The sequence below is a fragment of the Aotus nancymaae genome, unplaced genomic scaffold, assembly GCF_030222135.1.
Source record: "Aotus nancymaae isolate 86718 unplaced genomic scaffold, 86718_ANA_hifiasm-v0.15.2.pri h1tg000019l, whole genome shotgun sequence".
Taxonomy (NCBI): Eukaryota; Metazoa; Chordata; class Mammalia; order Primates; family Aotidae; genus Aotus; species Aotus nancymaae.
Window position 1 is genome coordinate 59,949,093 of NW_026988431.1, and position 21,407 is coordinate 59,970,499.

The window sequence follows — 21,407 nt, forward strand, 5'->3', positions numbered from 1 at the left end:
ACTCTTAGGTCCTCCTTTATTAGCCAAATCCAGAAGCTAGGTAATCCAGAGAATAGAAAAAGACTTTATTGAATAAATGTATCTGTATGACTGAAGAAATAGGCAGAGTGCTGGATTATGAGAAGAGTGAGAATCCTGAGAGGAGAGAGTCTGAAAGCAGCACCTGCTGGGTGCGTGAGATACTGAAAGACTAAGAAAGTGAACTGCAGAAACATACAGGGAGAGAGATTTAAGCTTTGCATAACATTATACATGGAATTCCCCTGTGGTGTTTCTGGAAAAGATGTGATTTGTTTTTTAACTGTTTTGTGTCTGTGTGTGTGTGTGTGTGTGTGTGTGTGTGTAGGGGGGGCAGAAGTTGCTGGGCTTTAAACAAATTTTTTGTGGTTACTGCCCAGGTGTAACTATAAGGCACCCAGATTTATATGCTTACCTAAAGAAAGCAGCAGGCATCAAAGATTTAGATTCCAAAATGATTAATATTTAAAAGCAAGAAAGCTTGTGTATTTGCCTGTGTGGGTTGTGGACACATTGTTTCTGTATCAGGTGACATTCTATGGCTGAATTTCTATGGTCAAGAAGTACAAAAACTATTTTCCGTGTCTTCAGCAGCACTCTACTCCTGGAATACAAGTCTGATCTGAAAGCTGGTGGAATAAATGCTCAACATGTGATGGGGCTGGATCTGCAAGTAGTCTATTGGCAGTGGGTGGCATGACCAACACTAATACAACTGGCTTGTAATTGTTCTTGAAGCTGCTTGCCTTGTTCCTGGGCATGTATTTCCCTCTGAGAAGCTATCTCTGAGATCTCCTTAGGTCGTGTGGACCCAGCTCACACTACACTGTGGAGCACCTCTGTGAGATAAGCTGTTTCTATGTAACGTTTGCTTTATCGTCCATCAGTACAAGCAAATATCTTTTTTAAACAAAGGTACTGTCAAATTTCTTTATGAACATGCTTTATGAACATCAACTTTAAAGAGGCAGCTTTTGGTGTCCATTTTCACACATCTTTTTATATTATTCTTTGTCCTAATGAGAGTTGACCAATTCTTGCTGTTTGTGATTTTTTTAGCGTGACAATTCTACTAATGAATATGCCAAAAATAATCTTAAAAAGCGCTCGATATTTTACCAACCTTCAGTTTCGATTACATCAAGAAAGACCAAAACAGGTTTTAGGGCAAAAGTGAGGATAGTATTTATTTACTGAATTTGACTATAGCTGAAATAGTAATTCATTTTAAAAATCACTACCTTGGACAGAATTATGTATAAGAAGAAGTATTTTATCAAAATGATTATATGATTCTATCAATGTAAATAAACTTTGAGATGTTAAGATGCTACAGTAATAAAGATTTTTATCTATCATTCAGATGGAATAGTGTACAGTTTCCCTCCCAGTCCCCATTTCTTCACACCACCTACTTATCATTATTGGAACAATTTCTCTTCATGCTGCTACCTTCATTTGATGAATAAACTAGGGAGCAAAGAAGCTGAACCAACGCCTACCCTAAGATAGATTTGAATTGGTTATTTCCTGTTACTTCTCACTGCTTCTTAATTTATCCTCAAGGAAAAGGCATAGAGAATAGAATATTCTGGTGCAGTGATCTCAATCAAATATTCTAGAATACTGAAGCATTATAAAGAATCTCTGTCCCTGGAATTGCCAAATCCTAGAGCTAACTGTCAAAACTATTAAAAGATGCTCTTTGCTGAATATTTTATTGTAAGTTTTGCTATTGACTCACCGGCTAGAGAGGGAAGCAATAATCATGAAAGTATGGGGGTTAATAATAAGAAAGAAACTTCATTTGGGTTTATTTCGTGATAATTTATATGAAGTTTCCTAACTGGAAGAAAATCACCCAACATTCCTTTGAAAAATCATTGATTCATAGTCACATTCTGGTTGATCACCAAGGCAGACAGAGCAAAGCAGAAGATTCCTCATACTTGAGGAATCTTTCTTAAATTTGGGTCTCAGACTTGCCGACATCACCAGCTACACTTTGGAAGTTCTAGAGGTTGTTCAAACAGCAATAAGAGGAGTAGACATGCTGGACTTCTTTGACACCTTTCATAGAAGAAAGAATAAGGCGAGCAAGCCTCATGGTACTGACAGAGCACATGTGAATGGAGGAAAGGGACAGCTGACCTTTCCATAAGAAACAAGGTCCCTCCTGGGCCCAGGTCAAAACCAGAGATAGTCCATGGTGCTTCTGGAGGAGAAACGTCTATAAACTAGATTGCAGCCTTTTTTTTTTTTTTTTTTTTTTGAGACAGGGTCTTGCTCTGTTGCCCAGAATGGAATGCAGTAGTATGAATATAGGTCACTGCATCCTTGACCTCCTGGGTTCAAGCAATCTTCCTGCCTTGGTTTCCCAAGTAACTGGGGCTACATGTATGTGCCACTATGCAGGCTAATTTCTATAATGTTTTTTTAAAAGATGGGGTCTCACTATGTTGCCCAGGCTGGTCTCAAACTCTTGGGGTCAATTGATTCTCCCACCTCAGCCACCCAAAGTGCTGGAATTACGGGCATGAGCCACTTCACTCAGCCCTCTTTTTTGATTTCATTATATTCTAAGCGAATCTATAATATTTCCTTGGGCACAAATGACAATCAAACTTGGGGGTCCCATTAATTAATCCTCACTTCTCTTGACATTTTATCTGTTTTTAATTCCTCATAAGCTAAAATTGAATATCCACACTATATTTACTATTTTAAAAACAATACTGCAAAAACTTAATAAATACTTCATAATGTAGGCTTTTATAGTAATACACATTTATTATTGTATTACATTTCTCTTTCTTAACTACACATCAAAGACAACCCTTTGGATAACTGGTACTGTTTGTTCTCTTTAGGAATTAACTCATTTTAAAATTAGTAAGACAAAGGTCTTTACCTCTTAGCTATCTAGCTCTAAGAGGATGCAATTTGTCAAGCGCACTTGCTTTCTTGTAAATAAACTAAATGTTTTCCCTGAAATCAATGCCAAACCAGTCAAAATTCATTTTGTGCCCAAGCAGAGCTAAAGAGACCCAGGGGAGAAATACTGTTATTCAAAGATATCTAGTACAACTGGCATAAAAACATACACATAGACCAATGGAACAGAAAAGAAAGCTGAGAGATACACCCACACATAGACAACCAACTAATCTTCAAGAAAGGTGCCAACAGCACACAATGGGGAAAAGATAGTCTCTTCAATAAATGGTGCTAAGAAAACTGGATATCTAACTCCAAAAACTGAAACTGGATCCTTATCATACAACATACAAAAAAATCAACTCAAAATGGACTAAAGATGTAAACGTACAACCTGAAACCATAAAACTTATAGAGAAAAATACAGGAGAAAGACCCCATGACATTGGCCTTGGCAATAATATTTTTTAAATATGACCCCAAAAGCACAGGCAACAAAAGCAAAAATAAACAAGTGGGACTACATCTAACTAAAAAGTTTCTGCAAAGCAAAGGAAACAATCAACAAAAGAAAAAGAAAACCTATGGAGTGGGAGAAAATATTTGCAAACCATATAACTGGTAAGGGACCAATTTCCAAAAATATATAAGGAACTCATACAACTCAATAGCAAAAAACATTCATAATAACTCAATTTAAAAATGGGCAAAGGACCTGAATAAATGTTTTTTCAAAGAAGACATACAATAGACAACAAGTATATGAAATGGTGCCAAATATCACTAATCATCATGGAAATGCAAATTCAAAAAACCACAATGAGATATCACCTCTCACCTGTTACAATGACTGTTTTCAAACAGTCGAAAAATAACAAGTATTGGCAAAGATGTGGAGAAAAGGGGCTGTTTGTACGCTGTTGGTAGGAATTTAAACTGGCATAGCCATTAGGGAATACAGCATAGAGAGTTCTCAAATAATTAAAAATACAACTACCTTATGATCCAGCAATCACACTTCTGTGTATATTTCCAAAGTAAATAAAATCACTGTCTCAAAGAGACATCTGCACTCACATGGTCATTGATTGCAACATTATCAGCAATAGCCAAATGCAGAAACAACCTGAGTGTGATGGATGGATGATTTTAAATGTGGTATACACACAATGGAATACTATTTGGCCTTTTAAGAGAAGAAAATCCTGCCATTTGGGACAATGTGAACTAACCTGGAGGATACTATGCTAAGGGAAATAAGCCAAACACAGAAAGCAAACACTGCATGATTGCACTTATATGTGGAATCTAAAGTAAAACCTGACAGAAACAGAGGAGAATGGCTGTTCCCAAGGACTAGGAGGTAGGGGAATGGGAGGTGCTGGTTAAAGGGTACAAACTGGCACTTGTAAGATGAATAAATTCTGGAGATCTGATGTACAGCATTGTGATTATAGTTAATAATAATGTATTGTATACATGAAATTTGCTAAGGGAGTAGTAGATCTTAAGTATTTCACTACACACACACACAAAGGAACTAAGGTAACTACATGAGGTAATGGATATCTTAATTAGCTTGATTGTGGTAATTATTTTACAATGTATATGTATATCAAAACATCACATCGTCCACCTTGAATGTATACAATTATTATTTTCCAGTTACACCTCAATGAAGCCAAAAAATAAAATAAAACAAACATAAAAAATCTGTCAAATATCTCTAAAATGTCAAATAATTTCATTCTTCTTCATTACCAAGCACACATTATTTGTCAGCCTCCTGACTCTGACCATAGTTGTTAGGTATCTTTAAAGTGCAATGTCGTTGTTTGTGTCATTTTAATGACTATTCATGTCTTAGTTAACATAGATTGCCTGTTTTAATATGTAAGGTGTCACTGTAGAATCCAAAATCAAACTTAGAAGTGTGAGAACTATTTCTTTTTAAAATATACTAGGAAGCACATCTTCATTGTAATATCACATTTTAGGATTACATTATTGGAACATAATGTATTGCCCAAGCATTGCTTCAAAATTATTTAATGAATTTCTGACTCCAGTATAATCTCTTTCCACCATTTCTTTCTACCTATTTAACATAACGTAAGAGAGATTCACTCTCTACTCCTGTCATTATTTTCTATGTGTACGTGTATATATGTTTGGAAGAAGAAAAGCTAAGTTCACAGCTGGTATTTTAGCTGATTAAACTAATGTGGAGCAATTCTGGGTGAAATGAGCACAGTGCTGGGTCTGGCATGTGATCGGTGCACTGTCGGCTGAGTTTTACTTGCAGAGTTTTGTAATGGGCAATGATAACAAAGATAGGCAAAGAAAATGTGCTACACGGCAATATTTGAAAGAAGTAAAACGTCTTCCTTTTTTCAATGGCCTATCTCAAACTATTAAAAACTAAGCTACCGAAATTGTTCTTTGGTGTAAAAAGAAGTTTGTGATCTCTCCTGAATCCTCATTTTCATTGTTAGTTAAGAAAGAGTCAGTGCTTCCATTTCAAACAAACCCAGAGTCAAATAATTAGACCATCCAGAGATAACCAAATTTCGAGGAAACAAGAAATTGGAGAAAGAGCAATGATTTAAGAAAATCAACCAATAAAAGGTAATAATTGGCATTTTCCCTATCTAATAACCCCATGCGAGATCTGCATTTTAGCCAAGTTGCTGCTGCTGTTGTCTTGTTAACATTTATTGGGTTCTTCTACCACCACTGTGCTGAGCTCCTAACACACAATGTCACATTCTACCCTTACAACGACTCTAATTGGTTGGATACAATTATTGTTCCTACGTGAAATGTAAACAAATGGGGGGCAGATAATGAAGTAAAATTTTCCAAATCACTCAAGCCCACGGGAGCGCTGAGGAGGATCTGAGCCCAGGAAGCCTCACTCCAGAAGAAGCCTGCTTCTCACTGCTCCGCATGCAGTTACCATGATATTACACTGTGGCCACCTCTAGAAGGAAACGTGAGAAAAACCTTGTTTTGAACCAACAGAATTTTAAAAAATTATTTTCCACTCAGTAATCCTGAATCAGTAATTCTAAAGTTCACAACCTGAGAAAAAGCTTTCTATCACTAATTATTTTCAAGTCCTTTAGACAAGCACGCTCCAAGTCTTTAAAGGTCTTTTTGTTGGAGAGAAGTCACATGCATTGTGAGGGAGCAATTGCTGCCAAACTCTAATATTATTTTTAAAGTTTCTCTTTGTTGGATAAATACTGGCTTCAGAGAAAATCACACAAGTGATGCTTCTGGTATCTATAGTGTGTGTTTACCAAACCATATATTTTGATATGTAAATTTTATTTTCAAAAGCATCCTATTTCTCTAACATATAAACAAAGAATTTTCCAAAGTACCTTACTTGGGAAATACATCAAATTTTTTTAATTACTTAAATAAAGTTCAGAAAGATAGCCCCTACTTACAATGTTACCTTTGATCTTTCTCTTTTACTTTCTTTGAAGAGACTACCATATTTCTCTACTCAATTCTGATTATATAACAACTAATGATGTGGCACCGTTTTTCTTAAGTTTTTATTTTTTATCTTTGTAGATACATAGTAGGCATAAATATTCATGTGTCATTTTGATAGAGGCACAGAATGCATGATAATCATATCATGGAAAATGGGGTATCATGAGGCAGTTATTATTGATCCATTGACCAAATAAAAGAAGGGACCAATCAATTTGAGTAGTTTCCCTAGAATCATACAGTTAATGACAGAGGCAAGACTGGATTACACGTCTAAATTTCAGATTCTAGATTTTTCCATGGACTACTTCAGCTCTTATTCCTTGCCTCCTCTTTCAGAGTTGCTTAATCCTATATTCATCCATTCATTCTTTCATTTATCCAATCATTCATTCATTAATTTATTGAACAATTATTTGTTGAATGTATGTGTTATAGACTGAATGTGTGTGTCCTCCTAAAACTGACAATGTTGAAGCCCTAACCCCCACTAGAACTACATTTGGAGATAAGGCCATTAAGATGTAATTAAGGTTAAATAAGGTCACAAGAGTGGGTCCCTAATCCAATAGGATTAGTGCCCTTATATTAATAATGAGAGATACAAGAGAGCTTGTTCTCTCTCTCTCTCTCCCTCCCTCCGCCCGCCTCAACCCTCTCTCTGCATATGAACACCAAAGAAAGGCTATATGAGTATGCAATGAGAAGACAGCTGTCTGCAAGCCTAGAGGAGAGCCCTCACCAGAAACCAAAGCAGCTGGAACCTTGATCTTGAGCTTCTAGCCTTCAGAATTGTGTGAATATAAAGTTCTATTGCTTAAGCCACCCAGTATATAGTATTTTATTATGGCAGCCCAAGCTGACTAATACAGTCTGCTTATTTCAGTTAATGGCTCTATTTTCAGAATAGTGTCACAGGGATAAAAAAAAATGTATAAAACACAATCAAGACATTGCACTAGGAGAATATAGCTTTGCAAGCTCTCAAGCTCTCAAGAACTCTTGCCTTGATAGAGAAGCTAGACAAATAATCTGGATGCTACACAATGTTTCAGTGTTTTCAGCCCAGGAAGTTCACGCCAGAAGCCTGCTTTCCACTGCTCTGTGTGCAGTTCCCATGTTGTCACATAATGGCCATCTTTAGAAGAAAACATAAGAAAACCCTCATGTTTAGTAAGTGGATCAATCTTTCTTGGTGGGACAAACTTTAGGTAGTACTAAATTGTAATTAGAAAGAACATGGGGCTGGGCATGGTGGCTCACACTTGTCATCCCAGCACGTTGGGAAGCCAAGATAGGAGGATCACTTGAGGAAAGGAGTTTGAGACCAGATTTGCATTTATGTAATGACCAGTGGACTGTATCTCAAAATAATAAGAGCTGTTTATGACAGACTCACAGCCAATATCATGCTGAATGGGCAAAAGCTGGAAGCATTCCCTTTGAAAACTGGTGCAAGACAAGGATGCCATCTCTCATCACTCCTATTCAACATAGTACTGGAAGTTCTCACCAGGGCAATCAATCAAGAGAAGAAATAAAGTGCATTCAAATAGGAAAAGAGGAAGTCAAATGGTCTCTGTTTGCAGATGACATGATTGTATGTTTAGAAAACCCCATTGTCTCAGCCCAAAGTCTCCTTAAGCTGATAAGTAACTTCAGCAAATTCTCAGGATACAAAATCAATGTGCAAAAATCACAAGCATTCCTATACACCAATAATAGACAAAGAGAGAACCAAATCATCAGTAAACTCCCATTCACAATTGCTACAAAGAGAATAAAATATCTAGGAATACAATTTATAAGGGATGTGAAGGACCTTTTCAAAAAGAGCTACAAACACCACTGGAAGAAATAAGAGAGGACATAAACAAATGGAAAAATATTTCATGCTCATGGATAGGAAGAATTAATATCATGAAAATGCAAATCTAAACCACAATGAGATGCCATCTCATGCCAGTTAGAATACAATCATTAAAAAGTCAGGAAACAACAGATGCTGGAGAGGATGTGGAGAAACAGGAACGCTTTTACACTACTGGTGGGACTGTAAATTAGTTCAACCATTGTGGAAGACAGTGTGGTGATTCCTCAAGGACCTAGAACCAGAAATAACATTTGACCCAGCAAGCCCATTACTGGGCATATACCCAAAGGATTATAAATCACTCTACTATAAAGACACATGCACATATATGCTTATTGCAGCACAATATTCACAATACCAAAGACTTGGAACCAACCCAAATGCCCATCAATGATAGACCAGATAAAGAAAATGTGGCACATATACATCATGGAATACTATGCATCCATAAAAAAGGATATCACGTCCTTTGCAAGGCCATGGATGAAGCTGGTATCATCATTCTCAGCAAACTAACACAGGAACAGAAAACAAAACACCACATGTTCTCACTCATAAGTGGGAGTTGAATAATGAGAACACATGGACACATGGAGGGGAACTTTATACACTGGCACCTGTCTGGGGGTGGGTGGCTGACGGAGGGACAGCATTAGGAGAAATACCTAATGTAGATGATGGGTTGATGGGTGCAGCAAACCACCATGGCATGTATATACCTATGTAACAAACCTACATGTTCTGCACATGTATCCTAGAACTTAAACTATAAGAAAAAAAAAAAAAGAAAGAGAGAGGAAGGAAGGAAGGAAGGAAGGAAGGGAGGGAGGGAGGAAGGGAGAGAGGGAAAGAAAGAAAGAGAGAAAGAAAGAGAGCATATATAAAGATTGGGGGCTTGGCTGGGTGCGGTGGCTCACGCCTGTAATCCTAGCACTTTGGGAGACCAAGGTGGGTGGATCATGAGGTCAGAAGATGGAGACCATCCTGGCCAACAGGGTGAAACCCTGTCTCTACTAAAAATACAAAAAATTAGCTGGGCATGGCGGCACACGCCTGTAGTCTCAACTACTTGGGAGGCTGAGGCAGGAGAATTGCTTGAATCTGGGAGGTACCCACGTTGCAGTGAGCTGAGATTGCACCACTGCACTCCAGCCTGGACGACACAGCGAGACTCCATCTCAAAGAAAACAAAACAAGACAAAAAAATGGGGGCTTAATAGAATATGGAAAATATGGAAACCATAAATTAGACATGGTTGAATGGTTGATATGGGAGAGAGATGTGTCAAGATGACACATTTTTTTGGCTTGAACAACTGGATAGATGGCAATGGAATTTATTACAACAGGAAATATACAAGAAGGGGAGCTTTGCAGGAAGAAAAGAGCAAGGGTCCTACTAGAGACAGCAATCATTTGTTCAGTTATGATAGGCTGAGTGTCTGTTGGGGGAACATTTAGTGCAAAATCTGATGCACAATAGTCCCTCAATAATTGTTGGCTGAACATGGATTTTCTCTGTGTGTATTTATTTGGAAAGATGCCTAAGAGGTTTTTTTTTTTTTTTTTTCAAAAATGAAGGCATATCAAAAGGAGAGGTCACACTAGTTAATCACAATTATCTCTAACCAAATAGAAAACCAGCTAGAGTTGAGAAAAGATGACATGGGGACAATTAAAAGTCAATCTGCAGGGGTGTGGTGAGATGCCATTGAGAAAGTGCCTTTGCTAATCATGACTGAATTTTGTATTAACTAGGTAAGACTTGGGAAAGAAAAGAAAAGAAAAGAAAAAGGCTAGGAAGAATCAAGAACTCAACTGCTCCTCTGTGGAAAACAAGTTGGCCAAAATTACAAAAACTCATTTCTTTGGTTTTGTTCATAATACCTAAAAAGCAGACCAGCCATATTCTCAAAAGGAAGGGTAATCATTAAAATGATGGGAAAAAACTACTGAATTGGCCATCAACTGAATTCTTGAAGGAGAAAGAGGAGAAAGGGAATACGTGATCTTCAGCCAAAAAGTCAGGAACTATTTTATAAAGGTGTCTTGAATTTCAAGCAATAAAAACAACTCAGTTTTGAAATAATGAAAAGAATCATTTTACATTTCTCAACGTAAATATTTGCCAGTGTATATGTTGAAGACATTTTACTCCAAGGAGAAAAAAATAATTATTTTTAAATTTCCTCCAAATGCAGAATTTTCCTTAGGTTCATCCCCCAATCCATAGGTATTATGTTTAAAGAGGCACAGTCCTGCATTTACCGAGCCTGTAATTGCAAAATGATTTCATTATTAAGCTGTGGTTTATTCCAAGCCTTCTGGATAATCTTGATGAGTACTGCACTTGTTCAACTCTCGAGATTTTGTAATAAAAGTTTAATGAGTTACTTATTATTAGAATGTTTATAGCCATTATTTTAAGGTGAACAATAATGACGTAAAGTTTGTACGCATTTGGTTTAAAATGTATTCAACTCACATATCAGTTAATGCTACAGTGATTTTTTAAAGCTCTCTTATCAGTACACGTGTCTAAAGGCAATGCAGCTAAACCTCAGCTTTACTGGGGCTACAGTTAGGAACGAAACTAAGGTAGGATTTCTCACTTGAATCATGTCAAAGCCAGATCCTAACTTTTTGCATTTCAGAATTTGAACAAGAATTGCTTTTATTATAGCATTTTGAACAGATTTCACAGGAGCATACTTATAAAGCAAGAGGACAAAAAGTTGAAATTAAGTCCTGAAGGCACTGAATATTCATTTCTATTTAAAAGCTAGCCAGATATTCTATTAATGATCATAAATATTAAGGGAACATATCAAAATAAATCTAGTTTATCTGATTTCTGTCTACTGAAATGCTATGAAACCAAAGGTCAATCACATCTCCAAAAAATATTTTACCCCTGCAGAAACTGTCTACAAGTTTTTCAGATAGAGACAAGATTTTCAGAAACTATGATTCAAGCACAAAAATTTTCAAGTTACAGAAATAAATGGAAAGTGTACATATCTACTGAATCTGTATAAAACTTACACTCAGAAGCGTTAAGATAGTTACCTGTCTTTCTTGAAATAAGATTAATTTAGATTTTTTAATCAGACTATAACTTCTAATTACTAGACATTGCCAAATGGATTTTCTGAAAAATGTGGCTGAAATGAGTGACTAATTTCATAACCATTTTGTGCCACTGTTTTAATGCACAAATTACTCATTAAATCATTTGAATATAAAGAACCATAACATAATTCAGTGATGAATACAGTGCTGACATTCTAGAAGCATGTATAATTAAAGCAGGGTCATCAAAAGAGAGGCAAAATATATTAGAAGAACATAGCACAAAATGAAAATAAAACCAATTTAACTCATAGCCACAAAATAGAAAAAACAAATGTTTTCCTCCAATCCTCCAACTCCCACCCCCAAAAAAAGATAAAATGCAATAAACGTGTCATATGATTATGTCTGTTTGCTAATCCCACATGCTCCATATGGTCACAGCCAACGCTTCCAAGCATTAACTATAAAATCATACCTTCTTCCTTTAGTATTTTTTCAAGTCAATACTATTCTTTGACCAAATATTAGGTTGGGTTCCCTCCTATCACGCAATACCTTTAATCAATACATTGTTTCCATTAAGAATTGAGATTGTAAAGGAAGTTTATTCTTAAAGACCCTATTGAAAACATATTGTAACAAATAGAATTTGCTTATTTTATGGCTGCTTAAACAATTAATCTCTTCTTATACAGCTGCAATATATAAATGTGTTAACTCAAAATACGTTCTTACCTCCCATCCATAACTAGGATCTTTCAGGTTTGACCTCTGCTCTCCCACATAAGGCCCAAACTTTTCACCTACTTCGATCTTCCTTTTGGTCCATATTCCTAGTCCTGCTCCAGGCATATTTGACTCTCGAAGTTCAAACTCAGCAGGAATTGGGATATCATCAGGGATGTAGATGGGGGCTTTGTAAGGAGAGCCCTCCTTTGGAGTGAAGGCTTCACTGGATGTGGCAGGTGAGCATGGCTCTTGAATATTGAGGGAGGGAGTGCTGGCTACTCCATCTGCATCTGGCATTTCTTCCAAAGGTATTTCAGGGTAGATGGCATATACACACTCATTATCTGTGAATAAATAAGAATTTCATGAATTCCTTTGATATTAAAGAGACAAAATTCCACATGGGTAGCCACCTTATTAAGTTGTTCTTTGAAGGCTAAATAGGTGCCTTCATTAAAATCTTCATTATTCACAGGCCAGGGAGAGGCTAAAGATTATGGCCTCTGTGGTTTATCTGTGGTGAATCCATAAATCAAATGAGCTAATCCTCAATTGTCAATACTTGCATGGACTAGTTCAATTCATTATCCATCTGGAAAACAATCAGCAACTTCATTATTGTTCTGAGTGAAGTACAGACAAGAAGTAAGCATGTGTGTAACTATAACCCCCAAACCACCCCAAATTGGGAGCTGACAGGATTCCAAAATTTAGTGGAAAGTTGTGTCATGCAATGTTATCTTAGAATAATGGTAGGAGAGTCATCAAAGATTCCAAAGGCTGCTATGTGCAACAAGGCTTAAATGTGTGTGGCAGAAGTATTTATTGGAATATTAATTTGTGTGTTTTCTTTCTCTGTTTCTCCTTTCCAATTTTGAACATGTCACCAAGCCCTTGGTATTTCCTTGCCTTGGTAACTTATGCAGAGCAGAAAGTTAAAGTTACCTGAAGCCAGTGATGCCTGTGGATATTTGTAAAAGCTAAAATTGTTAAAGAAATTAGGTAAACTTTCCGGAGGTGAAAGGGAGAGGAGGGGTGCCCTGAGGTGCACCAAAAAGACAGAGAATTTCCTCCAGACTGAGATGCAATGGAGATCAGAAACCCTTTGTATGGGGCACTGCTCATCTTTACGAAGCAGCACCTGGGGAGGTGGGCAAGACCTTTGAGGGGACAGCAGGGTTGAGTAGCTAGGAATCCGGGCACTGAGCCCTGAGGGCCTAAGGACCCCCAAAGCAGCACAGCCCCACACTTGAGTAAACAAGTGGACCATGTGAGACCTTAAGAACTCTATGACACATGTATGGAGATTGTACAAAACCAGTCAAGGGGGATTTCAGTTGTCTTAAAGTCAATGAATACACGTTTCTTGTCCACTAGGATTACAAATTGAAAGTCATACCCAGTTTGTTTGATTCATAGAACTGCAAGGAAAGAACTAAGAAAATCAGGTGAAAATTACAAAGATACTTCAATCAGAGGTAGTCAAAGGTTAATAATTTGAAAAATTAGCTGAGTGTGGTGGTGTGCACGTGTTATCCCAGCTACTTGGGAGGCCGAGCGGGAGGATTGCTTGAGCTCTAGAAGGCTGCAATGAGTTATGATTGTGTCACTGCATTCTACCCTGGCAAGAGAGTGAAAACCACTCTCAAAAAAAGAAGGTAAATGGGTTACCTCCAGTTCCATCATCATCGTTCTACTATAGCCTGGATAACCACGAGTTAAGGATGATGTGGAGGCATTTCAGCATCAAGTTGGCGATTAAACTAGGCGACCTTTAAGATCCTACCAACCCTGCAGTTCTATGAATTAAAGTCCTCGAGGAGCTTATTGGTCTAGAAGGTAGAAGACCTGACTTCCAGGCCTAAATCCTTCTCATATTCATTATTGTAACAAACTATAACACTCATTAGCAATTGCCCATCAAGTAACGACTCCTGTCTCTTAAAGTTTTGTGAAGCGTAAAGTGATAGTACATGCAAAGGTATTGTTTAATGAGGTGCTTGTTTCCTGGTCAAACAGTGAGATAGTGCCATTTAAACCAAGCATGTACCTGAACTCCAGAACCCAACCTTATACCGATGGGACACAGGTTCTCAACAACAAGCTCATCATCGTTCAAGTTCAGCATGTCCAAAATCTCGTACCTTATCATCTGCCCTCAAATTGATTCTCTTGTTCACTTTCTTCTTTCTACTATGAATACTATCTTTCCCATAATTATCTATGTTTGAGGCTTTAAAATAACACAGTCATTTTCTTTCCTTTGTCTTCCAAACTGTTCAGTCACTAAATACTGTATGTTCTTCTTGCAAGATTCTAACCTTCATCCAACTCTTTCAATCCACATTTTCACACCTAAATATTTTCATAGTCCTTTAAATGGGTGTCAACCTTCAGCTTCTTTCCACTATCCATCAACACTGAGCCTGTTTAACACTGAGTTTACCTTCCTGGGAGACCTATTTTCCTGTTTGACAGCCTTCAATAACTTCCAGTGTTTGCAGGTAAATTATAAGCCTCTTAGGCTTGGACTAAAATCTCTATCATTTTGAAACCATTCTTGCTTTCCATCTGATTCACAACACTCCTCAGAAGGAAACCCCAGCCTAGAGTAAGCTTATGACTCTCTTCTGAGCTCAGTGAGCATTTCTTCTTCAGTTCTTCCGGCCTGGCACTCCTCTCTCTGCTCCTCTGCCCAACAAACTTCTAGTCACCCTCCTGGGTCAACTTCCAGCTGGTCCCATCACCATCCCATTTAACACTAGTATCCCCTTTCTTGAATTATTACATAGTTTTATCCCTCAGTTTGGCAATCAAATATCATGCATTGCTGCTTAGCGTTTATTGTGTATGTTTCATTTCCAACTAGGAAATAGGTCCATGATGGGAGACATTAGGACTCGCACTTTTTAGGAATTGTCTAAGTGATCTGCATATAGGTGTTTAATGAACACTTGTTAAATATATAAGTACTCTAACATACAATTTTATTAAACTATGAATCCAAATCAATACTTTTTTATCAACTACAGGAAACTTTGGATCCTAAAAAGCACCTTCAAACCTATAGAAATAGAGCATGATGAATTACCAACTTTTCTCCAAACCCAACATCAAAGGAAACAATTTTAATAATTATCCAAAGAAAGATTATCAGAGAAGCATAGTTTAAGGTCCAAAAATTAAAGTCCATCTAATTTTGTCCTTCAGGGAGATTTTGCACTTCAACCTGATAGTTAAAAGCTCACTAATTGTCTTAGTACAGGTCAAAACCTATAAAGGCATCTCTTCAGAACTGTAACATTTGACTACTGCAAATGCAAAGTTATTTTACACATTCTCAAAGAGATTCCTCCCCCATTGTTAGAATTCTGTTTTTCTTGAGAAATATAAATTGAAAAACATTGTGTACTCTATAAATGTGTCCATGTAAGCAGTAGGAAAACAAAAGGCACCAAAATAAATAGAACAATATTCCTCCAGTAATTATCTATTAAAGGTCAGTTAAATTTCTCCTACTTCCTCAAAGAGTCAAATCAGTCATACTTTCAGTTCCATGAAAGTGATCTTTAGAACAGAATAGGGGCTGGGTGTGGTGGCTCACGCCTGTAATCCTAGCACCTTGGGAGGCCAAGGCAGGCAGATTGTCTGAGCTTAAGAGTTTGAGACCAGCCTGGGCAACATGATGAAACCCATCTCTACTAAAAATACAAAAAATTAGCTGGGCATGGTGGTACATGCCTGTAGTCCCAGCCACTCTGGAGGCTGAGGCACGAGAATTGCTTGAACCTGGGAGGCAGAGGTTGCAGTGAGCCAAGGTCATGCTATTGCACTCCAGCCTGGGCGATAGAGTGAGACTGTCTCCAAAAAAAAAAAAGATCGAGACAAACTCATCTGTGCCCTCCCACTGGCATAGCTTATCCCATGACCTCTGAGTTACCCACAAACTCTCCCAATGCATAATCTAAGTGAGTGCATTTAGATTTCAGTTCCTGTGGAGACAAAATACACATGTGTGCCCAGGCTGCTGCACAGAGAATTTGAATTTAAAGTCTGAATGCAATTCTGCTTACAATGACAAAACATGTATAATTAAACCTAAAGAACAACTTATATAGGTCAAGCAAATCCACAAGAAAAACTCATGGTCCTATTCATCCATATGCAAGCACTAAATATATATGCAAGCGCAGGCGATTTGTTTTCAAGCCACTTTTAATCTAGTATCATCCTAATTAAATATAAAAAAAGCTGTGGTGACAAAAGTGAAAATATTAAACTGCTGAGTTTTACATATCAAAACATGCAACAATATTTCAATGTAATCTAGCATTATGAAATTTTCAACAGCAAATGCAGTTTATCATACCACATTGAATATTTGCATAAACCAAAATAGACTAATGCCTCCATATACATCACTCAAGAACTATCCAAAAAGCTGCTAAAACATTTTATCTAAATGATAAATTACTTCAATTATCATATCCCCATGAAATCTCTGTTATTGGGGGAAAATTGGTAGATCCTTTCCGTCAGTTATAACTATAGTTAATTAAAGCATTTCTCAGATATCACACTGACAGATTGGGCACATTTACAATAGGGAAGTATCAGGTAAGAAGTGCCATCTACATCAGTGGTCCCATAAAGATAAACAACCCTTGTAACTTGTTGGAGCTGAGCTGTCTGCTACTGTAATTTGCTTCGTGCGTCCTTTAAGGCATGTCATTAACTGAGTGAGGAAAGAAAGACAAGCATATTGTTGGATTTGAGACAAATGATTTGGGAAATTGCTCTTGGAAATCAACCTCTTCGATTCAAATTTTAAGTGTTCTAATTTCCTCAGAGAGCAAGGGAAGGCCCACACTTTGATTAAATTATATGTACTTACATGTGTGTTCCCATAACCACCATAGGTTTCCACTTGAGAAGTATTCCCTCATTTTGAAAACATATCAGAATATTCAAAGAGAAGAATTGCAGAAATAATACCAATAATAGTAACTTCCATAGATGTATCCCCATTTCTCATTTTAATGCTCAAAACAATCCAGTGAGAAAATGATGATAAGAATGAGCTTCCAATTTGCAGATGTAGGACCTGATAGTCAATATATCCAAAGTCAGCTGAGACTAGCTGGTTGTCAAAACCCAGTCCTCCCTTTGACTCTTAGGCAACTTGTTTTTTGATCTTTAAAGATATGTTTTAAAGTTTGTTTATCAAAATTGTAGCTATACTGTGTGAATAGTTTGGTTTTTGGCTTTTTCACTTGATTACAGTTTATTATGAACACTCCTTATGTATATTTTACTATTTTCTAAAACTACATTTAATTGCTCCATAATATTCCATTACATGAATCCACAATAACCAAACTACTTCCATGGAATTTATTTATGTTGCTTCTAATTTTCTGATACCATAAATATCATGAAAATGCACATTCCTTAACATAAATTTTTCTTTTCATCCATTTCAATTTCCTTAGGTTAGATTCCTATAAGAAAACTTAGTGGGTACTGACAGATTGCTTTTCAGAAAGTGTACAGCAATTTACACGTCTACCAATTATACTGGTATTTATTATGCCTTTTCCCCCCCCGACAGAGTTTCACTCTTTTGTTACCCAGGCTGGAGTGCAATGGCGCAATCTCGGCTCACTGCAACCTCTGCCTCCTGAGTTCAAGCAATTCTCCTGTCTCAACCTCCCAAGTAACTGGGATTACAGGCACCTGCCACCACACCTGGCTAATTTTTGTATTTTTAGTAGAGACAGGGTTTCACCATGTTGGCCAGGCTGTTCTCAAACTCCTGACTTCAGGTGATCTGCCTGCCTCGGCCTCCCAAAGTGCTGGGATTACAGGCGTGAGCCACCACACCTAGCCTATGTCTTGTTTTTAATGAAGAAAATTATATATCTACTATTGCTTAATTCATCTCTCAGTTGATTACAGAAACTAAATATTCTTATTTGTCATTCATATTTCTTTTTTTGCAAATTGTTCATTGTTTTTGCCCACTTTTAATTAGGCTTTTATGTCTGTCTTATTAACGACAAAAAAATTAGCCCTTGCATATTGTATTTTAAACTTTCCTAGTACATAATTTGCTGTTTGGTATTTTGATTTTTTTAATTTTTATGGAACTAAGTATATATTTCTTTTGTGAGTTCTACATTTTTCTTAGACAGTCCTTACCTACCGAAGGGGAAAAAATATTCTCTTGTATTTTCTCTGAGTTTCATAGTTGCTTTTCTACAAACCTTGGATTACCAATGAATGATTTACAGCTGAGTGAAAAGCAGGGAAAAAAAATTATTTCATTTATTTGAGCGTCTGTGAATGGCAGACTAGAAAAAAAATGCCATTGCACTCATAATTCTTTGGTTCTTATTTGCAAGGCTGGTCTAAATGCCTTCTCTTTTTGTGGGTTTTATATAACTCACCATTTGTTTCTTTTGGCCTTTCTGCCTGGTTTAACTGCAAATCTGGGCAGATGCCATTCAAAATCCTGAGTTTCACCAGTAATACCCATCATAATACTTATCACTCAGCATTATCATTAGTGACAGTAACAGGAATAATTTTTCTCTCTACTCTTCACATTAGTTCATTGATAGAAAATATTCAGCAACTAAATAGTTTAATATTTATTAAGAGCACATACACATAGTTTGACTATAAAGTAAGACTTATTTCTGTAGTTATTAAGAAGTTAGTTATACTCAACTGTACACCCATATACATATAATAGATACATCCATGTGTATTTGCAATGTGTGTGTAGGGGGTGTGTGTGTAATAGCTCCCTAATCTTAAAAATAGGCTGAGACAGAAACATGATTTGAGATCTCGGGCAGACTGGTTGAGATCATAACTACATGAAACAACTGCCAAGAGGAGCTCAACCAGGGAATTGAACAGATTAGGTAACTCAGAAATTTAGACATTTCCCCCCATTATGTTCCTCATTGCAGTTTTGTAATAAAAACATGAGCAAACTTCAAAGGAAGCTCTGTAGTAAAGGTTAATTGCTACTAAAGAAGAGGGTGGGCCCAAGCGCCAGTACTTTGTGCCCAACTTGCAAGCAGACAGGAAGGATTACACGTGGCTGAGAGCGGAGGATGTGTGCCCGGCTCTAGGAGGAGAGCAGGCTCGGCCAAACCTCAAAGCCCCACCAGGGACCTCCTGGTAGGACGTGAGCACATGAGCACAAGTCCACGAGCTGATGCCTGCTAATAGTGCGGCAGGGAAGGGAGGGGGAAGACATCAATTTCCTCACAAAATTAAAACCGGACATGCTCTTCTTCCCTTGTTAGGACAATTCCAGAGCAGTTACAGAGGCACGTTTGTAAGAAAGCAGAGGACTTCGGGAGCCAGCTCTTCTGCACCAGCAACACAGCGAGTAAACACGTGCTGGGCTTGGGGAAGAGGGTGGGGCCCAACTAATGCCAGATGCACAAACAGAACAAAGGAGGAGGCACGAACTGGCCAGCGAAGACTTCTATGAGAATGGCCCCAAGATAATGAAATTTAAGATCCCAACGAAATGAAGAAAGGAAACTAGTAAAAGTAGGGAAAGTGAATTTCCAGAAGACTGACTTTAAAAAGCTGTGAAGGGCTACGTAGCAAGGATGCAGAAGGACAGGCTGAGAAAACAGAGACAGTGATAGAATGGGCGGCTGCTGACGGACATAGTCTTCAGCACGTCCTGCTCCAGAGGGGAGCGAGAAGAAAATAGACTTATATGGAGTGTTTTGGACACTGTACTGAATCTGTAGAACCCATGTCTCTAGAGACCATTATGTTTGGAAATAATCTATCAACGTGGCTTGGCGCTGGGATTTTTTAAATGACCTTCTGAGCTTCCTTGCACTTTCGGTATTTGCTGCTTCCTTGTACCGCGCTATTCCGCGTCTACCTTATGGAACTTGTCCCCAAGTGTTTCCTAAGAATATTTCATGTATGCACCGTCATAAAGACTCAGAGTGGAAGTCTTGGGAGGCAAGATAGCAAGGGAGATGGCAAAGAATATAAGGGACTAAATCAATGAGCAAACTTTTATTTTTCTCATAGTCTTGTGGCATACTGTTGCATGTCCTGTGGCTTTTAAATCTGGTTAAGAGATTTTTCCATTCCCTTAGGAATTTCACAGACATTTCACTAAATAAGTATGGTTTCACTAAATAAGACATTTCACTAAATAAGTATAGTAGCTCCTAAGCTATTAAAAAAAGGGGGGCTTCACCTCTTCCAAAACTTTATCTTCAGAGATGGAACTAAGCTTTTGTCAAATGGTAATGGAAAGAAATTGCTATAAAATTCATACTTGAGGTACCAGTAAAGCCATTTGGTGTCTGGTTACCGAATCTGAAATAGCTAACACAAAGACATTCAAGTTCTGTGAGTACTGTTCCAAGGGAAAACATGAGCTGGTTAATGTTTGGCTTATTCTGTTGTTAAGGAGCCACTGTCACCAATACCCACTGGAATGACCAGGTAAGAACAGACTTATCACATATCAGATAGATAGTGTTTCTTGTACATTATAACTATGTGCCTCCATTTTCTTTTGCCGGTACAAATTTTTAAGAGACTTTTGGCAACCTCTGATGGACCTGATGGGCTTTTTTCACAAGCTTTTTATATCCCCAAAGTGATTTTCCTTCAGAGTCATTTAAAGTAAAGTAGAACCGTCCTGAATTCATGCTGCAACAGACTGGGTGGCTACCCCTCAGGCAGTCTGAAATGACCAGAGTACAGCCTTTCAGTATTCAAGCCATATCTACAGTAATTATTTGCCAGCGTATCTAAAAGAAGGCAGGCATTTCCTGTTGCACACAAATGGGACATTCTTATCTAAATTACTGTTTAAACAGGTATTTAAGAAAAGACTATCACAGTCAGGAATTTACTGATGACGGAACACATTAGTTTAGGGCTGGACACATTAGTTGAGGACTAACCATTGTCAGGAAAGGAAGTATATCAGCATCAGGAAGGTATAGAGAATATTGTACAACTCCCATATGGGTCAAGATGGAAGATTGTGAACTATGCCATTTGCATTTGGAGAAAGCAGGAGGGTCACAAGCCCTGGCCTGGAGTTGTGCATGCGTCAATATGTCGCTGAACCCTGGAGTAACCTTGAGACCTGGAGAGGCAGAGAGAGCTTGAGAGTCGTAGCTGCTTGGGGTCTCTGTTTCCTTATCCATAAAATAAGCATGTTGGACAAGTTCCTCCCCAGGTCCATTCCACTCAA

The 21,407-nt window shown here is 37.7% G+C and overlaps 1 protein-coding gene across 6 annotated transcripts in view; it reads right to left on the reverse strand.

Annotated features, from left to right (window-relative positions):
- MECOM (MDS1 and EVI1 complex locus) overlaps nt 1-21,407 on the reverse strand; it is a 571,478-nt gene that overhangs the window by 282,511 nt on the left and 267,560 nt on the right. For all 6 annotated transcript variants that reach the window (XM_012470952.3, XM_012470950.2, XM_012470951.2 and 3 more), the window contains exon 2: nt 12,149-12,486. In XM_012470952.3, the coding sequence (XP_012326375.1) occupies nt 12,149-12,486 (338 nt within the window). The remainder of the gene's footprint in view (nt 1-12,148; nt 12,487-21,407) is intronic.